Source organism: Phalacrocorax aristotelis, chromosome 5 (assembly GCF_949628215.1).
Source record: "Phalacrocorax aristotelis chromosome 5, bGulAri2.1, whole genome shotgun sequence".
Classification (NCBI taxonomy): domain Eukaryota; kingdom Metazoa; phylum Chordata; class Aves; order Suliformes; family Phalacrocoracidae; genus Phalacrocorax; species Phalacrocorax aristotelis.
This window is the reverse complement of record NC_134280.1, coordinates 30,017,515-30,039,754: the sequence shown is the minus strand read 5'-3', so window position 1 is coordinate 30,039,754 and position 22,240 is coordinate 30,017,515. Positions and strand designations below refer to the sequence as shown.

Sequence of the window (22,240 nt, the reverse complement as noted above, 5' to 3'; positions counted from 1 at the left end):
TTTCTTCTGTAACCCCCCAGGTGAGGGGACTTCCACTTCAGCAGGTCAACTTTGACAGTCCAAAGACCCAACCTACAGAAAACTTTCCCGAATTAATATGGTCAGTGTTTGTTCTGTTCCAAGGCAATTGTCACATTTGTATCTTGGATCTAATGTGCGAGGGCAATGTGTGTAAGGCTGACTCTTGTTTTCATGTAACCATGCTTATGCACAAAATACTTTCAAAGGGATCAGCTGATGGCTCTGAGTTTTCCCATGTGTTAGCCCAGTGCTTCTTGCAATTGATATGGGAGCATGTTTAGCACAGCTGCCATGAAGTTACCATTTTTTATTAGCACTCCTACTTCCTCTTAAATTAAAGCTTACCCAATAGCACCAGGTTTGAGGTAGCTAGACCCTTTTTCTTGAGGAAAGAAAAACCGGTTGTCATCTTAGCTGGAGGTAGGCAATGTGTCAGTGGTACTGTTTGCTTGTGCCACTAGTCAGCTTGACACTGCCCAGGTTAGACTGTGGAGAAGCAGCGCATGTTGCTGTGTGGGAACACTTCCCTGCTGCAGAAGAGGGGAAACTGATGTTAGGGAAGCATAGCATGTTACCAGCCTCTAATGCAGTAGTGTGTCACTTAGTCCTGCCATGGTCTTCAGTTAAAAGCACAGCTTCATGAACCTGCGCTTCTCTCTGACCGCCTCCATGCACCTGCAGGACTTCAAGCAACAGACAACGCTACAGGTAGCGCGGAGGAGACTTTAGTGCTTCACAGTCCCAAAAGAAAATTCAACACACATATTTGGTCTGATGGCTGAGGAAATCGGTCAGTGTATGATATATAAGCGGTTAGAGAGATTTATTTTTTTTTAAAGTGGGGCAGCATTGTGCTTGAGTCTGAGACATGGACTCAGACCAGGAGGTCTGCTCTGGTCTGCCTCCTACATGACAGTTAAGTGTCATGTAGCAGTGTGTATCCTAAGGGGGACCAATCCCTGGTCAGCACTTCAGACTAAGCCCAGCCTTTGTGGGGGGGGCACACTACTGGGAGACCAAGGCATTGGTCCAGGCAAGGCCAAGCGCAGCAGCTCCCCTGGGGCTGTACAATGGGCACCGGGCACAGCTGCACCCTGCATGCGAGAGCAGCAAAAACCCACTGTTAGTTCCTTCATGCTTTGAGTTACCAGCTTTGTTGGGGAAAGTCTTGTGCTGCTCAGAAAGTGCCATGGTAAAGCAAGGTCTGTTATGCTGCTCTTAGTGGTAAAGATGAGGAGCGTCCTGTGACTTGTGACAAAAACAAGCTCTTCTTCTAAAAGAAAATTTTAACAAGCACAGACTGACGCTCGGTTACTGGCTTTCTACAACTGAGAGCATTCTGAATTATGCTGCCTTCAGCAGCTCGTGGTTGCTCAGAAATAAAACGTGGTAAGTGGCTGCTTGTGCTGGTCTGACGTGGAGTCCTTGTCCTTAACCTAGAGGCCATGTGTCCTCCTGCGTCACACGCTTCCATTAAGTAACTTATTCAACAAACCTAGAAAAATGTGAAGAAGTGCTGCCATGCTCGTGAAGTTCTGAACAATAAATCGCTGAAGCGAATTATAGTATGTGTGGCTTTAGGATAACATTTTTGTGACCTTTTGCTTTCAATAGTATTGGTTTGAGCATCACTACTACTAAAATTCCTAGTTCCTTATTTAATTTTTTTCTTCAAGCTTTCTGAGGGCATTTCAACAGTCTCTATTGTATTTCTGAAGGATGAGTCACCTTAAATTAATTTTTCAGCTCTTGTGGGTACAAATCAGTAGTAAGTGCATTTGGAATAAAAGAGGGCTTTTGGGGGGTTTATACAATGCGACTTTGTCGTGTGTGTTGGTTTTGTTCTTACTATTAAGTGCCCCAGCAAGACCAGCCTTCAGTAGTTTGTGCTGTAATTGTGAAAGCTTTCAAAAACAATTTCAAGAAGTTTTCTCGTTAAATCAGGAGCAGATATGCATCTCTCTATATATTGCTTTTGTATTCATATACTGCAGAAGGCTTAACTCCTGTCTTAGGAATGACTGTCTACTATAATTATAGCCAAAGTGTTGCATGTTCATACTGAGTTTACAGATAAATCCTGCTCTAGTCAAATGACAGGAAATAGAAGTGGATGATAGTGGGTTAATGACCGTGCTCCCTTGCTCTATAGTTCCAAACAAGAAACATGCTTTCATATATAACCTTGGAAGATATTAAGACAAAAGAGTATTTTGTTTCCCTGTCTGGAGCTGGAGAAAGCAAAAAAAAAAAAAAAAAAACCCCAAACCAAAACCAACCACCCAACACCCCAACCCAACCCAGCAGCTACTGGGTACCTGTGTCACAGGTGCAGTTGCCCCAGGCTGGCTTCACTAGAGTTAGTCTGGCAAAAAAACCAAAAAGGGGAACTGAGTTTTATTCTGTAACCCATAACATGGTCACCGTTTTAATCTGGTTATTATGAGGCCTTCAAAAGATTTTTTAATTACACCATTTTAGACTTTTTGGAGTTACATAATCCAGCTGCATGCAGGTCTCGTTCAACTCGGTGACGCCAGCAGATGGGGCTGAGGCAGGCCCAGCAGCCCTCCTCCTGCCTGCCTGCTCTGCCTCAGAGCGCCTGCGTGCGGCATCCTCTCACAGGCACAACCTTGCTGCAGGTTGGGACACGGTTTGAGGGGGTCTTCAATAAATGAAAACTCCAGTCAATTTCCACTACTATGAAGATGGTGGTATCTTCAACACAGAAATTAAATAAAATGAGAGAATACCGAAAAAATGACTGAAAATTAAACTACTCCGTTCCATGTTCATGACCTTTTTAATACTCATCTTGCTAAGATGCAGAACAAGGTCTATTGAATTTCCATTCATTAGCAGCCAACAAGATATGAATGAGTATTAACTTCAAACAAAAACTGATTTATAACATCAAGTTGTGCACTTAAAAAAATAATTACAAATAATTTTTAAAAGGAAGAGTAACAGTGGAAGCAATAATGAATATAAAACATGACTGATTAGGCTTAAAACATAACTTCAAGTATTCATTGGCATTTCCTCTGACATTTGTCTTAAATTTGTTTGTGCAATACCCATCTTTGCATAGTAAAGAAAAATTGGTAAAACTCCAGCCTTAAGTAATCGGTTTCTTTTAACATGCACCTAAACAGCTGTTAATTTGCCTAGCGACTGCTCTTTTAGGAGGATGAGGTCAAATCGGTGAGCTCATGCAGCAAACTGGAACGAGCTATGCAGTTACCACAGTTCCTTGTCCAGATGAATAGATAAACGATGGAGCAAACGTATAGCGGATGAAATGGAGGCAGTGCTACCAGGTCTTCTTTTGATGACGCTTGGTGATGAACAAATTAGCACTAAATGCGTACATACTTCCCAAAGCACGGCAAAGGCGGGCTGTAGAACATCAACACCTACCAAACCCAGGTTTTTAATTAGTGGTCTACCGCCGCAGGAAGCACTCCCGCCTGTACCTACTCTGAGCTGTGCTGTCACTTGTGCAGCGAACACACAGGACAGAAAGCAAATGTGTTCTTCCACAGGCAGCAACGGCTGGTGAGTGGAGCATAAATTCAGTCGAGAAATCATAATTCCTATGAAACTGCTGGTGTAAGTAAAAAAGTTACTCCAGCACTGAACCCTATGTACATAGTAGTTGGGGACCACTGTGGTCTGATTTAAAACATCACATCACACACTAACAATGTTGTTTGTGAAATGCTTCTCAAAGGTTTACTATACACATAGCTTATGTATCGCCCGTTGATTTTACTTATTTTAATTTTTGGTAACCTTCAGTGTTTGTGCTGTGGGTTACACTTGCTTTGGAAGCAGAACCCTAACAATGCTGGGGATTTATGTTCCCAAGCAAAGTACTTTTAGAGGACAATAATACAGTTGCAAGTATTCTTCGTTTGCCATAAAAGTACTGTCACTAACTCCATTCTGCTTGAAACCAGGCAGGAATTTTTCAAAAGAAGACTTAGAATATGTATCAATGTTGACTACCTGTGCGCAGCACCTTCAGCTCGTAACGTAGTAAGTGTTAATGTGATTATGTTAAAGCTGTTTAAAAACACTTAGTAATAACTGTCAACCAAAACAATATATTGCAGTTCTCTTGTGAGACTGTTCGACTGAACATTATCATAATAAGAAATATAATTGAAACAAGATTTTGTAGGTCACAGGAAAGCTGCAGCATTTTCTTGATGTTTTGGCTCTTAAAGCTAACCCAGGAAATGGATTTCCACTGAACAAAGATGGAGGAAGTAGTGCAGCTGGACTTCCATTGTTACCAATATCCAACCTTTAAGCTAAACCCAAAATTACAAAAGTTTTTAATTCTGATTATCGGAACCAGCAGTGACATTTTCAGGTCGCTTCACTTACATAAACTGAATTACCCAAGTTTTAAATCAAGATGAGAAGGATGAACCAGACCGTACAGCTCTGTACTTTAAGGAGGGCCTAGACTAGACATCCTTGTACCCTTCTCAAGCCAGATACACCCAGGCCAGCCTGGTCACTGGGGGAACAGTGCTGCTGCCCAGCTCTTCTCGGCAAAAACCTGTGCTTGTACGCAAGGTGCAGCTGAAAGTAATTACAACACACAGCCCCTGAAATTACACAGTGTTTTGCACACTTAGTGATGGCAACTAGCTTATCAGTAGCCAGGGTCCAAGTATGAGTTTTGCATTATACTTTGAAGAGCGAGATACATCAAAGAGATACAGGGAGTGAGTTAGAAATGTCCGTCACCTTCGCAAGCCAGGTTGGGTGGGTAGGCAGAAGAAGGACAACTTGTTCCAAGCTTTTAACATTTTGTGAGTATTTTAAGGCTTATTATTTCACAGGATCTAGACAGGAAGAAAAGTAGCTATAGTTTAAAAAAAAATAAAGCTTGGCACTTCTGTGATTGAGTTACGGAAAATCTGTATGACAACCAAAAAAAAGTAACCCAGACTTACAGTCAATACATAGATATGCATTTGTACATTTTAATTGTTTTTGGTTTCAAGCATACAAACTTCAGATCACATCTGTTTGGTGTCAGAACTCCCTGCATCTGCATGCTATTATCTGCCTTTTTAGAGCAAGCCCAGAACATCCGCCGTACAACATGCTACAGAAAAAAGGGGAGCAAAAAAACCCAAAACCAAACCCAACATCAAAAATAGATTTACATAAAGAATAGAACCTTTTTATATGGAAATCCTTTTCTCTCATATATATATTTATATATAATCTGTGAAAATGATACGTCAAAATCTTATTTCCATATTTACACTTCTTCCTTCTTGGAAGAATTACACCCATCACTCGATAGCTTCCATATCCAACAGGCTCCCGGCCCAGGAGACCAAAACAAGGTGGACCACGAGCTCACAGAGCAGGAAACGCTGAAGTCCAGCAGCAGAACGCACTGTATGGCTGGAAAAGCTATCAGAGCCTGGTATCGGCTTCCCAGTGGTTTGTGTTTATTGGGCTGCAGATTCTGCTTGGGGTCAGCTTGCTAGCTTGGCTGTTTGTACGTGAGCCATGCAGATTACCCTTTCAAACTTAGCTCCTCATGCCACTGGAGTTTGATAAGAAAAAGGAAGTCATGCGAACTCAAGTGAAGTTAGAGTGCCAGCAGGCTGGGAGAAAAATCTTCTGCTATTTTGTTGTTTTGGAACAGTTCTCTTATTGCGTTTGGTCTGTGTGTCTCCTCCCTTGCTTGAGGAAAGAAAAAAAAAACCCCACCCACCTGACTGTGAGACAGTTGCTTGTAATCTTGTCAGTTAACTTTAGCAAGAGAAAGGTGAAAGGACGAAGTATTTCAAACTTATCTCCAAAAAGGACAGTCCACCTCAGATCCTAACATCCCAACATCGTGTTTATAGTTACTATTTGTCATGTTCTTCCTTACTGATTTAGTTCCTGTGCAGCTACAGCAAAGACATCATACCCAAATCCAGTAGTGCAAGAAGGAGCTTTTTGAATCACATTTCTTCAGATCGGGCCTTGTTGACTTGGATCGAACCTTCGTTTTTTGACATTTCTTCCAGGTTGCATCAAAAGGAGATTAAAGAGAAAAATGCAAGACATTAGTTAGATATAAGAGGAACAAAGCCAGCACCAAGGTCATAGTAAAGTAAAAAGCTCACTCTGAGACAGTTTAACAAGTAACTTTTCCAAGGGGTAACAATTTAAGGAATTTGGTTGCATGCCTTCTGCAGCACAGTATCAAGTATTGGTTCCCATATGCACTACAGAGATCATGCTGGCATACAGAATTCAATTGTTTCTGTTGTACTTCAAGTGGTGCTCTACATTTGTAGATACTTTCAGCCCACTGTAACATGTCCCCCCACTAGGCCAAGAAAGCATGCATGTACCTAAAGGGAATGAGTAACGAGTGCCAGTACTGGAAATATATAAGCATGTGGCGACTTGAGTTCCCAGAGTGAGCGCCCATCTCTGGCTAAACCAGAATTGAGTTTACACAGTCCAGTGTGACGAAAAAGTGAGTGCCTCTGTGAGCTCTTACCACACTATTGACCATAACTGCCGTGAGTCTTAGTAAGGTGCAAAATATAGCCAAGACATTGCATTCGAAGGAGACTGGACAGTTTTGTAAATTGCATGGTTATAATTTAAATTAACCGTGGACAGCAAGCTGGCCAGTGATATCCAGTCTCCTGCGATGCTGATATCCTATGTCAAACAGCAAGACATTAGGAAGCGACAACAAAAGTTGGGTGCAACCTCCCCAGTATCTGGCTTTATGTGGGGCATCAAGCAAGGGGCTCATGCATTTAGTTTTAACGTTGGGCATATGCACCACTACCGCCACCAAACTGACATGCACAAAAAATACAGAACAGGAGTTCAAAAATTCCCTCAAGCTACATACCAACCCCAGAATTTTCTATTTTCTGCAGCCCTGCTAACTACTACTGCTGCCACAGTATTTATAAATACACTGTACACAAGGTTTGCCTGGTGGTTTAAGAGACTAATGGATGTACGCAAAGGCAACTCCTTTCCAAGGTGACTTCCAGAGAGTGGTAATTCTTGGGCATCCTTTGTTTTGTTTTGTTTCTCTCAGAGCCTACATTTTTGCAAGGTGAACACATAAGATTTGCTGGTTTCTGAAAGATCATTGTATTCATCTTTCAATTGTTTCCTCTCTAGGAGTACTGTACCAACGCTCCTTTTGAATTAGGCTGACATTACTTCAATTTCTCAATCCATCCTCTGCTGTACTACAGGTAAATCTGAGATGAGCAAATTATTTTTTCAGGCCAACTTGCAGAACTGCATCATAGGAAATATGACTATAATATAACTTGGTTAAATGTGAGTTAAAAACCCGCTTTGCGTCTGCTTGTCCTGCCCGATTCAATGGGGAAAGGTCACATCTGCTTCTCTTCCCCCTCACCCTGCCCCCTTTAAATACTGCCTAGCATGCTCGAATTCAAGCACTACTGTTGAGCAACTGACTAGTCAGTCCCTTAAAACAAATCAATGTGTACAAAAAAATCCAGGCAATGTAACTTGTCCTCCTGCTCTAGGGAAAGTACCCTATTCCAGCTCACTTGAAGAGGACAAATCATTGAAACATACCCTGCCTTACATTCTGTTACCTGAACTTATTTTACTTAAAGAAATGGCCTTAGTCCAAGCCTTAGAACAAGGTGCAGAGGGCAGATGCTATGGTAGCTTCCCAGTACAACTCTTGTAACAGAAGTCTTGACTTTTATCCTATCGCATCTTTTCTAACCTGATCTCCACCAGCGTTGTATTCCCGTAAGCACTGCTCAGTTGTACGATGGCTCAGCCAGCAACAGGGCAACAGGAAAAGTCTGCCGCACCCTTGCCATGCATTCTGTGATCTGTCCAAACCAACATTTACTCGTTTCCTAGTTTTATCCAGCAGAAATAGACTCTTCAAGGAATAAGACACTAACCAAACTACTGCCTTTCTTTGCTCAGAATATTCTGCTAAGAGTGTTGCATGAGAAAAAACCACATGAAAAACTAAAAGAACATTTAATATAAGAGCCTGAAATAGCCTCTGAAGTAGGGAACATCAAGTCCAGCATCCATAAGGGAACACAGTCTGCGTGTGCAAAGCACTGGCAAGAGCCTGCCACATCTCCCTGCTGCGATCGCAGCACTTCAGAGGTAGGCAGTCAGGTGTTGCCCTGCAGGAACTGGACTTCTACTCTCATTCCCTGCCCTGCTTTAACAACTTAATCCCAGATTACCAACTGTTTTAATAGTGCAATGAAGACAGTAGTCTTACTTAAATCAGCAAATAGAACAAGCCTCTCTTCCCCAAGAAAGTGGCAATAAAAAGAAAGGAAACTAGGTGAGCATCAGGTCCTGGCTATCTGCACCTCTCTAGAGCTATGGGCTACAGTAGTACAAGGTCCCTCTCAGTATGCCTCAGTAAAGCGGTAAGGCAGGGGGCAGAGTTCTCTGTGGAAGGACGCATAGGAGAATGATGCTGTTTCCCAGTTCTTTGTTGTTTTATGTGGAAGATCTTAGAACATTAACTTCTTTTTGCAGTTAATGTTTTAATGCCTCTTTAAATAATGAAGGACTGTAAACCAACGAGGAAAAGTATCTCTAACAAAACCAAAATTATAGGTGATTCTGAATAAAAGCACACTGTGCTACAGCACATCACTGCCTCTGTCATCTTCGCAAATGAAAAATATTGCAGAAAAGAAAATGGCTTCAAAAAAGGCACGATGTATATAAGAAATGCCTTCCTGCAATCCTCTGCATTTTTTTTTTTTTTTGCAACTAATTGGGACTGTGGTTACACAGTGTGTTACTTGCAAATCTGTGCCTTTGTCTATGATCACATAAATACCAAGCTTTACTTCAGTATTGGAAGATTTATCCAAAACCAGTATTTTAACCACTTCAAATAGCCAATGTTTTCATAGGCATTCCTAAAGCATGGTTCAAATGCTGAAGAAGAGATTAAATAAATGACCTTTTGCTACAAAACTGATTCAAATTAACAAAATGAGGCACTAAAATTAGCAGCTTAAAATAAGATGTCGACCTGCCATTTATTCTAACAGTTTGGGAAAAAGTGAGAAAATCTCACAGTTGATTCCAATGCTGATATCTGGATAGCAACGACTGCATTGAAGTGCCTGATACACACGCTACGAAAATGCTGGTAAGGGACTGAAACCACCTCCCTCGCAAAGTCGCCATTAGCATTCCACTGCCTTACCTTGCACAAACTTTTGAGGTCTAAACGCGTCTGCACAGACCAGTTAAAAACTTGGCACCTGAAAGGACCGGGCAAGTCTTTGGTCCATCCATTACTCTTCCATTAAAGGGACAGAAAACCCTGCAGTGCCTCAGCTAAGAAACAATTGCTGGAAATAGACTTGTGCCTACAATCAGCTCTTCTCTGTCAGCCACTTTTGCATTCTGATATAACAAGGAGCAGCTTTTCACATGCATTTCCACAACACTTCTACCAGTGTTGCCTCTCAGCAGTGTTGCTTTTATTACCAAAAATTGCTTTAATACTGTTAAAGTCAGCAACAAAAGCATTTAGTTGGCTTATATTACTGCTGCAGCTTTGCAAAAAAGTAAATGAATATATACTAGAGAAAAATAGTGAGCATAGGCCCCTGAGACTGCAACTGCAGCCAACGCACAGAACTACTCCTCTAATGGTAAAAATGTCCTTCCCATAATGGCCCCATATTGAACATTGCGTATTGAAACCTTGCCACAGGCTTGCTCCATCAAAATGAACTTCACATTTCACAAACACCCTGCTTCTGTACGATACACAGTAGAGTTCACGCAGAAATATGTAGGACTCCCTTGCTGCAGTCTACACACCAACAGCTTTAAAAGTACTATACAAGGCTCAGCTGAAGTAAAACCTACTTCTTACCAAGGTTTCAACCCACAACCTTTAACTCTCTGCCACCTGAAATGTCTAATGAGGCTCTATAGCCCCTAGAATTGTCAGTCAACTCTCTTCTGTCCTAGTCTACCCACACATTAACTGGGTCAGAAAAATTAACCTAGGATTCATTCTTGAAACTGGAAGTTTGGGTTTGTTTTATTTTTTTAAACCTTGTTTCTCCAAACTCACATCAAGCCTTCTTTTACGCTTCCCCTCCGAGCCCCACCCCTCCCACCTCAGTTCATGAACAAAGTTTGCTTAGTTGCAGCTTACGTTTGACATGGACTTGACACCACAGTACCGTATGTTCATATGAACATCTGATAACCTGTGAAACAGAAATCACATCTCCCAGTTTGTAAAGCATTAGCTACCTTCTCTCATGTTGCAGAGACTAAACATATCACTTGCTTAAGAAGGAAAAGTTAAAGTCCTCTGTTATCTTCATCTGTCCCTCTGGATATATCTGAAGCAAAGTACAAGAGGGTCTCTGTGTGCTAGCCCTCATTTGTACGCAAGCTGAAAAGCCTTTTCTCCAGTTCCCCTCTGACCCCCAGAAGAAACATGCACTTCAAGCTGTGAGCTAGGCCAGGCCAGTGTCTTTGAGGTTCTGCTACAGAATAGACATTTGCATCTTGCTCTTTGGAGAATAAGAGCGTCAAGAGGCGCTTCCAGTGGAGATCCTCTCTAGGGATAACAAGCTTCTACATTTGGGCAAACGAATGACACCAGGATGCAAAGCTGAACACTTGTGAGAGTAGTCTGAGAGACGTGGAACACAAAGAAGAAAAACAAACCGATTAAATCCTGTATTGTTTCAGACAGGGAGGGGCTCTTCTAAAGATCTGTGTCCATGCAAGTTCCTGTGCGTGGGCACTCCTGGTCAGCAGCCGGGCTGCTCGCGCAGCTGCTGGCAGGCGCTGCAGCACTGGTGTAAAAGATCAAAGGTTGTTACGGCACAAGACAGCTTACAAAGATTCAGAGGAAGAAACTACCTAAAGTTTTTATATTTTAATGACTTGGACTGTCTATTCAACAAATTACCTTCTGCAATACAAATGTATTATTTAGGGCTGAGTACTCTGTGTCTGGAAAGTATATTAATTGCTAAGTAACAGACAAACATCTCTGATGGCAGAAAACTGGTCCGAAAGTATAACCTGACATTTGTTTTTTCTGGCAAAATCTTGCTTGGTTAATTCCCATGGGAACTTGCAATATCAATGTTTCTAATATTATCCCTTTAAATGTACCTGCATTGTTCTCAATAAATGAAAAATTTTAACAGAAATGTTAATGCAAGCTTCGCAGAAAATTTGGCTGCATTTACTTAAAAAACTAACTGCAGTGAAGCGTGGGAGGAAAAAACCCCTCAGTCCCACGACTAACTGAAATCGTTATATATTGTTCCTATATGTTATTTAGGTTAAAAGACAACTCCTTTCCTATATTCTGCATTTAGTAGGATACAGTAGAAAAAAATGTAATATACTTGTATTAGTTAATGCTATAGAATATGTCCAAGTGTTACAGAGAGTTTGTAAAAAAGCATTATACCCAAGATGAGGCCTTTACACAGAAGAAATCTTTCAATCCATCAAATGAAAAGAATCCCAGTTCCTTCTTGTGTTAACACCACGTGCAAATCCGTGTCTGTCACCGCATATTCTAAAATACGTGCCTCATTTGAATTTCTGCCTTTGAACAGAGATTTGAGGAAACAACATAACAATTCAAAAATGCATAAATACTAAATTATTTTACTGTTTATAAACATGGAAACTACAAATCTTGGCCATACGAGACAATGCAAAAGACACAGACCTGATTTAAAACTACATTGTTTGGAGCTGCCCTGTAGTATAGTAACTTACAAATACCGGAGGCTGACTTAGGGGTATTTATTGTACAAATAAGTGGATTTAATTTATTTGAGAAGAGGCTGTAAGGAAAAAAAATACAGCAGCTCGAGGTAAGTCTATCAGCAGGAACTGAAAAGGCTTATAAAGATCATACACCCATGCTTAAAGATGGATGTTTTGATACATCTTGTATTTCATCTTTCTTACTAAAGCAAATGGGGAGCACTGACGCCCACAGCTAATGGCCACAGCTCTGCAGCTCCTGCCAGTGTCCAGTGGAAGTGCAGGGAGTTTTAATTCCTCAGAACAAGCATTTAGGGAAAAATGAATGTGGCAGGTGCTGGGACTTTCTGAAAGCACTGAGAGTGGCCGGCAGTGCAACAGGACGAAGAAGGACGTAGTAACGGCCTTCTTCGGAAGGCAGGGCAAAGTCTGTTTTCTGTTTTCAGCAGGGCTGGCAGACCTTTAGAACTATTTTGCTTTGATATGCATGTGCCATTAAGGCCACCGCTCACTATGAAAATATAACAGTCCAAACCAGAAGTAAAGAAACATTTCCAGGTGACCTTTGAAAGTGAATTAACAGATAAACATGACCTGATCACTATATTCTACTTCGACAGTCTTAATCAATTAGGGAATAATTTTTTTCTTCTCAACTCAGACACGGAATATCAATATAAGCCAGATGAAATATTCTTTGAATTATTATAAAAACCCGATTGAGAAATTACAGCTGATTGTTGTATCATGGCTTAACCTTGATTCATGTTATTGAAAAGAAATAGCAACTTGAATACCATCAGAAATTACTTGTGCTTAACACTTCCATGATTTGTAAGGTTGTAAACATTGATTCTAAATTTAGATACTTTTTACCAAATATGGACCATGCATGTAGGTAGACTTGAGACTACAAAAAAGGGGCAAGAATTAAATAGCTCTGTACAAGACACTCTTTACTTCAACGCTCACAAGCAGAATGACTAGTGTGTTACTCTTCATAGTTATAAAACACATTGGACTAGTATTGGATGAGAAATTATTTCATCTTTCAGGAGACAGCTGAAGATTTCAAAACGTTTTCCCTAAACCTGAATCGGTAACCACAAAACAAAGAGTTAGCTCTGTTACTTCTGAGACAACTGCGTCAGCACACCTGTTACTGAAAACTACTTGCTCCTGCCACCACTTACCATTTACACATTAAGTCCTTAATTATAAAAAAAGCTCATCAGTTTGCAAGGACTACTGCACTCAAACACTCCCAAGACATGTATCTTTTGGGGGTTTTAACCACTATAGCCAGCTTTCTGAGAACAATGCTATAATGGGAGGTAAAGAAAAGACCTTGCTCCCTAAGTGTTGGGGTGAACTCATGACAGTTAAATTCATTCTTTTATCGTTGTTCAACTTTGCACCCTGATGACACTTGCTGTTTCAAATCCATTTCCTCCTCTTGTTCAGTGCGTTTGTCATCCTTTCTCTTTAAAGCAGTTTGTTCTAGTTTGGGGGGGAAAGGGGAGTCACCTTAGAAATCTTGTAGCAGGAACTCAAAATTTAGTGATGTAAGCAAGAAATAGAAATGCCATAGCCACTGAAGAGAAGACATGCGGCATTGCTTACTTAAAGCCCCATCCTGTCCCCCCAAGGACAATAGCTGCTACCAGGATGGCACCAGCAATGGAGCCTATTATAAGATTGGTGGCACTAGGACCTGCGATAAAGGATTATGGTAAGACAGACATAAGAACCAGCCACTTTATTCACATTAAGTGAAGCAACTGAAGGGTAGTCAAACAATTCAAGGCGTACAGACAGCACACAAGGTGATGTCTCTAACAATTTCAGCAATTTACTTCTCCTTAACAGTAAGGACGAACAAAGCTGTTGGTCTCTGCATTGTGCTATCGTAACTTCTACTGTAGATAAAAATCTAGTGTTAGACAGTGAATTCCATTGTGACTTACTCCATTATCTAGTGAATGAACTGTCAGCTGAGGACACTAAGAGATTTGTGAATAATTCCTTAACTTAAAGGAAAAACTATGAATGCTCTCTGCTTTATGACTACAGCAAATAAGAAAAAATTCAAAAAGCCGAATTTTTTCATGGAGATCCTGAAAGGTGGTAGATATTTCAGTTTGAGCTGAGAGCACCCAGAAGCACTTGCCAATCAGAGTCCAGACTCCCTACAGTTACGTCAATGCTAAATTTACAAACAATTGCTTGACGAAAGCAAAGGATTATATAATAAGGAACAAAAGTTGAAATAAAAGCTGTATTCCCATTAAGCTTTCCAACATCAAAGCATCTCTTCATCATCCTCAAGAAGCTACTTAACAACAAAGTGGGGAAGGGTGGAGCAGGAAAGAAGAGCAACAAAAAGCAGCAGCACAAAATATGTTTGTGCAATTTTTCTGAAGAGGGCAAGACACCTAAATAAGACATTCATAATTGACCCTTAAGTGCTTTATTTACAGAGGGTGGAAGAAAACTGACAGTAGGCTTGAGTAACATTTTAATTGCTCTGTACAAACATTTCCTATTGAGCAGTCTTTGATGTAAAGCTAATTGCATCTGAGCTCAAGGCAAAATGAAACCAACCCAACAGTGCTTTTGCAGCATATTGCACACTTTTTGTTTAAACATTTACATATTGAGGAACAGCCTTCAAAACCAGTTCTTACCTCCTATCCCAGTCTCCCCAAACTAAGTGACTGAAATGTTCCTATTTTAAATGTTCTGAAAACTGTCAGACAGCTGACACAGGAAGAAAAAGGAGCAGCCAACAATCGGCAAAGGAGAGGGCAAGGGCAGCTGCAACAACTGGCAGTTTTAAGCTGTTAGGTCAATATCACAAAACCTTCTGCCCAGTCCCAGACACTACAGTAAGTACGTGCCCTCAGCTTTAAAGTTTACTGCAGTTACCTAACTTTATTGCATCCATTACATGTTTCCCGTATCAGTGCTTCTGGAGATCAGATTAGCTAAAAGAAAACCAAGTTTTAAAAATTGCTTGCTGCAATTCCTATACAAAGCGTATTCAGGAATATGAATAAAAGACTTGGACTGAAAAGAAATACAGTGAGCTTTACAGATATGAGCAGTGCACAGATTTGACAACAATAATTAAAAGGTAATTTTTCACAATTTGGAAGAACACATCTTACTTGGACTTACCTTTAAAGTCACACCTGGCTCAAATCGACAGGAGTGAGCACGGTGGAGGGTAAATAAATGCCATTCCACAGGCATTATACTCCCACTTAAGGCTTGCTTTCAACAGCAGCCTAATGAGCTACTCTATCTTGACTCCAGTCTATGGCTTACTCTGGGTTTTATCAAATGAGTGCACACAACAAAAGACTGGAAACACAGCAAGTAATTTATCTGTAATAAATTTTAGAAGCCTTGAAAAATTCTAAAGCTGATTTCTTTCTGGCCATGGAATGCTACCTTCCCACAAAAGAGGTACAATGATTAACTGATAGTAACATTGTTGTAACTTAGATAAGGAAGTTAAAAAGGAAATTTCACTGGTAATCAAGACTATAACCTAATTTCTGACTTCAATATAAAAACAAAGCTCCTGGAATACTTATGATTACTAAACAGTAACTACTTGCTTACCAGAACGGAGTCCTCCAATTAATGAATTCCAGTTTCGAAATACAGATATTTAAGGATTGCTGGTAAGCAGTTTTAAGACCCTAACAGACTGTGCACATAAAAGTACTGAAAATGGGACTGCTTTTACATGTTATGCCTTACCTTGAGGCTGTATGCCTTATGTTTTATTAAGCATTATCAAGGAAATAGTATTATTAATAAACCAGAATTTTGCTAGCAGTATGAAGCCCACTTTGTATCAGGTCATTTTAGTTAGTGACACAAAGACAAGCGTAAATCACTATGTTCCAGCTAAATAAGCCCCTCTAGTCACTGGACTCAGATGCTTGACATGCAAACCAGCAGTAAGAGGAAGGTTTTACCAACCATCATCCCGTGGGGTCATTTTCCACCCAGACTATCCCAAGATTCAACACTTCTGGAACACTTGTTCTTTCTGCTATACTACTGCTATAACCTGCAGACACAGATCTATCAGGAGGAAGCTCCTGAAACTAACTGCACCATAACTGCCTGGCAGTTACACCACCCCTTCCCCCAAGACGGTAACTGCTTCGGCATGGCTATCGTATCATCTCTATACATTTTTTAGGACCCTGATACAAAACCTGCTGAGGTGTTGAAACAGAACACACCTATAATTTTCAGTGGACTTCACACTATTCCCTAAATCTTCATCATCATCAGACAGATTCTACAAGAATTAATATACATTGCTTTGAAACTCTGGTAGTTGTACAAGAGGCAAGTTTGCTGCAGCGTGTACTGCAGGTAACACTGCACTGTGGTCGTTTGATGTTTTCTTGCCTGTCACTTTGCCAGCCAAATCCTCTGGTTTCTCAAAGCTAAGTATCCATTTTAGGATGAAATCTGGAAAAAAACTACTCCACCATTTTGTCCCACATGATTACTAAAATAAATTCAGAAAGCATTAAGAAACTAAAGTTATTCCAGCACTTTGAAGAAAAGTTTGCAATTTGCAAGTGAAGTGGCGAGGAAGGAGGAGGAAAGGCAGGACCTGGGATCAGGTTGTGATGAACACAACCTCCCCTGCAGTCACCAATGGTAACAGCCACCGGGGCCTGAAGGGCATTAGGAACAGAGAGGGTATTTGTGTTCCCCATGTGCTTGCTTTAAACCAAGCAACAAAAAGTAGCCTTGAATGTATGTTTGTATCCAAAGGAACCAGAGGACAGAGAAAAGACTGACGGGATCCAGGAAAGAAGAATGGACAGAAACAAAAAGAAGAATGAGTGATAAGAGGAGAGAAAAGATGAAGAACAGCTAGAATTAGAGCAGAAGGACACAGGAGCAAGAACAAATGGTCAGGGACATTGGTCAGAGCCAAGTGGATTGAGACAGCAGGTAAGGGAAGATAAAAACAGAAGGGTACACGGCAGAACATAAGCAAAAGGCAAATGGTCCTCAACCTGCAGGTAAACAAATATTCTGCTCCAGAATCTGGATCCCAAACCTCTAGAATCATCAGAGTCTTCAGTTTTCAGCAAACAGATGTAAAAGCCACCAGTAAAACACAGATGTGATCTTTCTCTAGCAGATGATTATTACCTTCTTCCATTTGTTATTTTATTATTTCTCCTCTGTGAGTGTCTCTACTCTTCTGAGAATCTGAGTTTCATGTAACAGTCCAGTTCAGTGAAGGCTACAAAGGTTCTATCTAGGGCTACAAACTCAAGACACACAAAATGCTGCCTACCAGAAGACTGCCTATGCAGCCTTAATTAGAACTGTGCATGAATGATTTTCACACAGCCTGATTAGAAATCACAAACTGCCTTGTTAGGATCCCCCCTTCCCTGATAGATGGCACTGTCACATGGCAGAGGTAATATATAGCATTAGAAACAGTGAAGTTGGAAATCTCAGAAGAGCAGAATAACAGCCATTTATTCTGTAATTTGCACAGTGAATGCAGAATGAAGAGAGTTCTTATATGGGCATTTTTATATGTGTATATATACATGTACACACAGACATGTATAAATCATAGCCAATGTTAAAATTGAGGTAGTGGGCTAACACTTTGCATTACAGTTTCCTAAAACTATGAAAAGACAATAAAAATTGCTTATACATATTCTTTATATATGAATTCTACACTTCAGCATTCTACTGCCTTAAGGTAACAGAATCCTGGAAACACAACATTCAGAAGCTTTTCTGTAAAATTAGCTGTCTATACCATTATCATCAGCTTTCATCTGCCTGGCTAGATCGTGTGACCTATTATTAGCCTGAAAGCCCCATAGACTGTAATAAACAATTTCTGTGTTTTAGGCAATAGTCCACGTTACTCGTCTATTTTCCAAAATAATCAAACTTCCATTTTTTTCCCCATTATTTTTATAATTTGGTGTAATGGAAACATTTAGACATTTAAATTTACTGTGACAATGTAAAAATTCACAAACTTATTGTTTTATGCCCCACATTACCCCAGACGGGAGAAGGTTCAACACTGCATGAGCAAACCACATGACACAGACACAGTCAAATCACATGACAAATACGGTCACCACATGACAAAGCTAATGGGGTAATACACAGAGGGCTCGGGTGCATACGGTTACCTCACACACTAGGCACCAAACATAAAACTCAAACTAAGAAAAATGCTTACTCTATTCCCCACCCTGTGCCTCCAAAAATCACCCCCAAGGCCAGAATGGTCCCTGCCACTGCACCTATTAGCCTGTTAGTGGCCATGCTCACTGTGTGGAGGGAAAAGGGAAGATTTTTTAAGGAAATGATCACATATATGTCTGAAATGAAAACATGAAATAATTCCTCAAAGGAATATTTTACGCTATAATCCGTTGTTGGATAAACAATTCAAACCTCCTAACAAACCTTTATTTACCAAATACTGTAGCTTTAAAAATTCTGAAACGAGCTATATTCGTTTTGCTTTGAATGCTTGCAAGTATTTCAGTGAGAAGTTTTCCTGTAAGACTATTCCTTTTAGCTTGTGATTCTATTATTTACTTAAAAGGGAATGTCCTCAACCTACTGCTTATTTAAACCAGCCAAAATGTAAATAAATCACCAATAAGAAAACTTCCTTTTGATCACCAGAAACTTACTGTATCCATACCATAACCAAGCAAATGAAAACTGTTTGTTTGGAAGCATTTCCATCACAGGAAAAAAAAATAAAAACCAACTTTTCAATTCATTCCTTTACTAGCTAGTAATATTTTCCTTTGTTACCGCATTTATCAATGATTATTTATTTGACCTAAAGACAGGGAACAGCTTTTAAAAGGAAAAACCTACACTAGAAATGTGCTTCAGGTAACACCCTGGAAATTTCAATGTGTTCACATAGTCTCTCTTAAGATATTGAGGCCTTATTTTTCATCTTTTAAGGGAACTCTTTTGAGAAAAAAAAATCTATACATTTCCTATGTTAAAGATTAAAAGCTTGACAGATTCATTGAGTCACAACAGACCACAAACAAGCAGCTGAATCCCTGTCTAATGGGAACTTTTCGAAAAACTTTAGTCTTCATGCTGAATAAAGTCTGTTTTGAAATGGTTTCATAATCTTTTCCTGTTCCATAAATATACACAAACACACACACACTCTTGAGACATTAAGTTTTATATTAAAAAAACAAACACTACTCCACTAGGCAAACAAAGGCCTGATTCTGCAAATGAAATTACAAAGGAAGAATCTTGTGTGCATATGGAGTCCTACTGATTTCAAAACTACTGGCCAACATTCTAGAGTAATTAAAAGTTTCTGCAGCAGCCAAAAACTAACACCAAGAACTCTTTGTCTTCCCAAAACTGCTAGCATGCTGCGCAGCCCTGCTAGTACAGGATATAGTAGGTTGCTGAGGTTCACAGTAATTCACAACTCAAGTATTAATACCAACATAATTAAGGTCCATTTTTTAAATCCTGAAATACAATATGGAGCCAAACGCAATTAGCTGGATGATGGAAAGGTCTGAAAAGCACAGCAGGAGTAGCAGTCAATTGTCAATCATTATAACAATATATAAATAAATAGCAATACTTCATAGCTATGCATGCTCTAATTGTAGTAAGATAAATGCTTGGATTTATGGTGTGAAAAATCTCAAATCTATTAGGTGATTTGTCACCTCATGAGCGTTCTGTTTCTGAAACGTAACAGAACTCAAATTTAGGGCTAAGGGAAAACAAGTATTCTGGTTTCTGTCTCAGACTTGTAAACTGGCTTACAAAGCATTGGTCATAAGGAAAAAACTTAATGGAAACTACTTTAGTACGTTGGATCTTTATAGTACAGAAACCTACTTCTGTATTCTTCTGACATCTTCTCACAAAGGAATTCCTCTACTAGCCCACCAAAAGAGATTATAGTAGCTGCCAGTGTTCAGGCTCATAAATTCATTGCTAGGTGCTTCAACATCAATAAATTACTATAACAACATAAGTAAAAATAATCCATCTTTTGAAATCACTAAGCCACCTTGTATAAAAACATTCTGCCTTTTTGCAGAGGATTCCATTGAAAAACACAGTCCAAACTATGTCTGTACGTACTGGCAGAAATCCATGCAGATACTATTCATTTAAGGCTTCTTCCCAGAATATTTCAGCATTGATGTATTAATTTTCATGAAGGTGTTTCCATCCTGAATTTGATGAACAAATTTGAATTACAAAACTCTGACCAAGATCAGTGTACCTTCTGTGTTGCTTTTCCTATAGACCTTTTTAGAGAAGAGGGAATTATTTCTTACCTACAGGATTTGGAAATAAGCAATATAAGGTTCATGTACTCTCAGTGTCACAACTGTAAATACTGCTCTCCTCATCCATGCACAAAGAGAAATAACCAGCTCTATAGTGCTGCCCTCCACTATTCTTTTAAAGACTCTGTAAGCAGCGTTCCACAGTTTGGAAGGTTTTTATAGGAAATGGAATGACAAGTAGCTTTGTAAGACAAGGTGCCAACCAGGCAGCTCTACACTGAATAGTGGTGGGGTTGGGAGTCTAGGAAGCATCTGCACAGATTCTCTAATACAAATCTGGACCGTTCTAGAGAGTCTCCTTCATAGTGGTAACTTAAGACAATCTCTGCACCAGTTCTTGGTAAAGGTCTACTGGAACCATTCTGCTAAGGGGCAAAAGAATATGGCACACAAGACAGAAGAAGAGTCACTCTGGAGGGACATACCAAAATCTTGTCCTCCCTTTGAAACCTGGTATATTTTAAAGAGTAATCAATTAGAGCCTGAGCTCTAAGGACTACACTTTTAAACAACTCTTGTCTTCTTTCCATCAGTCTTGTATAAGGGACAGAAGAACCTGGGACTGGGACATAGCAGAAAAATTTTGTTTGGGTTTCTCAGTTGTTTATTGGGAACTTTAGCTGTAAATGCATAACTATGGATAAATATAGTCTGATGCTGGACAACGTCCTGATGACAGGAAAGCCATAAAAAAATTGGACAGCACAAGGTTTGGCAGAGAAGTCAAGTGCTTTTCTTCCTCTTTGAAAAAAGTTTTTAATGAATTATTTCCTCAGTAGCTCCTCTTTGTATTTGCATATGCAGTTGAAATTCCTACGAAGAGTAAGCAATAATAGTCATAATAATCTAAGTCCTTAAAATCTTAATTGATTTCTTTTTCCTCCCATTGAAATCTGATTTCAAGGACTCAAAGCTTTTTTCGCCAGGGACATTCCACTCTTCCCTTTTTTATGCCACAGCTCTCTGAATTAGCCGAGAACAACTAAGGGAACTGGAAATCTCTAGTAAAGCATAAATACTCAATTATCATATAAATAAGAGCTACACTTAGTCAGATTCCAATCGCAAAGAAAACAGTCATAAAAAGTAGAGAATAAGGGACTTAGAAAAAAACAGAAAGTACATACCATTACCTATTGAAATCTTCCTCAAATTTAGGTTAGAAAAATAAAAGTTTCATCAATTCTTAAAGCAGAAAGAACTACTTCATCTATACGAAGCAGAGTTTTACTGTCTGGATCTAAGCAGGACTGCACAGTATTGCTGTCTTTCTATATGCTTATTCTACTGCCAGGTATCAACAGAAAAACATTAAAAATACTTGAAAGAACATCAAAACTGAAATCACACAAACCCTTGGGTCCTTCCTCCTTCTTGCTACCAGTATCCCTGATAGGATCATCAATACTGCAGTCTGTCCCAGCCCAGGAGAAATTACAAATACAAGTGGCTTCATTACTACAAATCTGGAAAAGAAAATAAATTACAGCAGTTGGTTTTTAACTGCAGTTTAAGTTTATTTAACATGTGATTAGGTGTTTAATTCACAGTATAAAGCTTACCCATTTATATATTGTAACAATAGCACTGAGTGTTTAGAATGAGTAAAATACATCAATAACCTGAAAGTTTGCTTTAACCCTCTAAATACACTCATGCTAGGAAAAGCAGAAGTGTTCCCAATGGTTCCATCATCACTTGCACTACACACCTGCACAGGATGTAAAAAACAACAAAAAGCCTAATCAAAAAAAACCCCTATGTAGACTAGGTAGGTCTTCACTAACCAACCATCCAGACGCTGAGCCTGGATACCCAGAAAGAAAACAAGCATTTGCACTTAAAGACATGGTCATGCTTTACTACCTCACATTTACAGCTTGCTCCCATGTAGAAAAATAGTAAGGTTTTCATTGGTTTTGTCACAATTTTTTTTCTAAGCAACAATGAGGAATGCTTGGTTATCTTCTAGAAAGAGAGGGTATAGTTCTTCCTAAGTCTACCTTTAG

General features: G+C 39.7%; 1 protein-coding gene across 5 annotated transcripts in view; it reads right to left on the bottom strand.

Moving 5' to 3' along the window:
- Positions 1-4,793: 4,793 nt before the first annotated feature.
- Positions 4,794-22,240, bottom strand: part of ADAM23 (ADAM metallopeptidase domain 23) — an 81,873-nt gene continuing 64,426 nt past the window's right edge. Inside the window, exons 24-27 of one of the 5 annotated variants that reach the window (XM_075093730.1) lie at positions 21,586-21,697; positions 13,453-13,543; positions 5,975-6,067; positions 4,794-4,883 (exon numbers count right to left, since the gene is read on the bottom strand). In XM_075093730.1, the coding sequence (XP_074949831.1) occupies positions 6,019-6,067; positions 13,453-13,543; positions 21,586-21,697 (252 nt within the window). In that variant the 3' untranslated portion in view covers positions 4,794-4,883; positions 5,975-6,018. Of the gene's footprint in view, positions 4,884-5,004; positions 6,068-13,448; positions 13,544-21,585; positions 21,698-22,240 lie in introns of those variants that run through there. The other 4 variants (XM_075093733.1, XM_075093729.1, XM_075093732.1 and 1 more) reach the window with 4 other exon arrangements.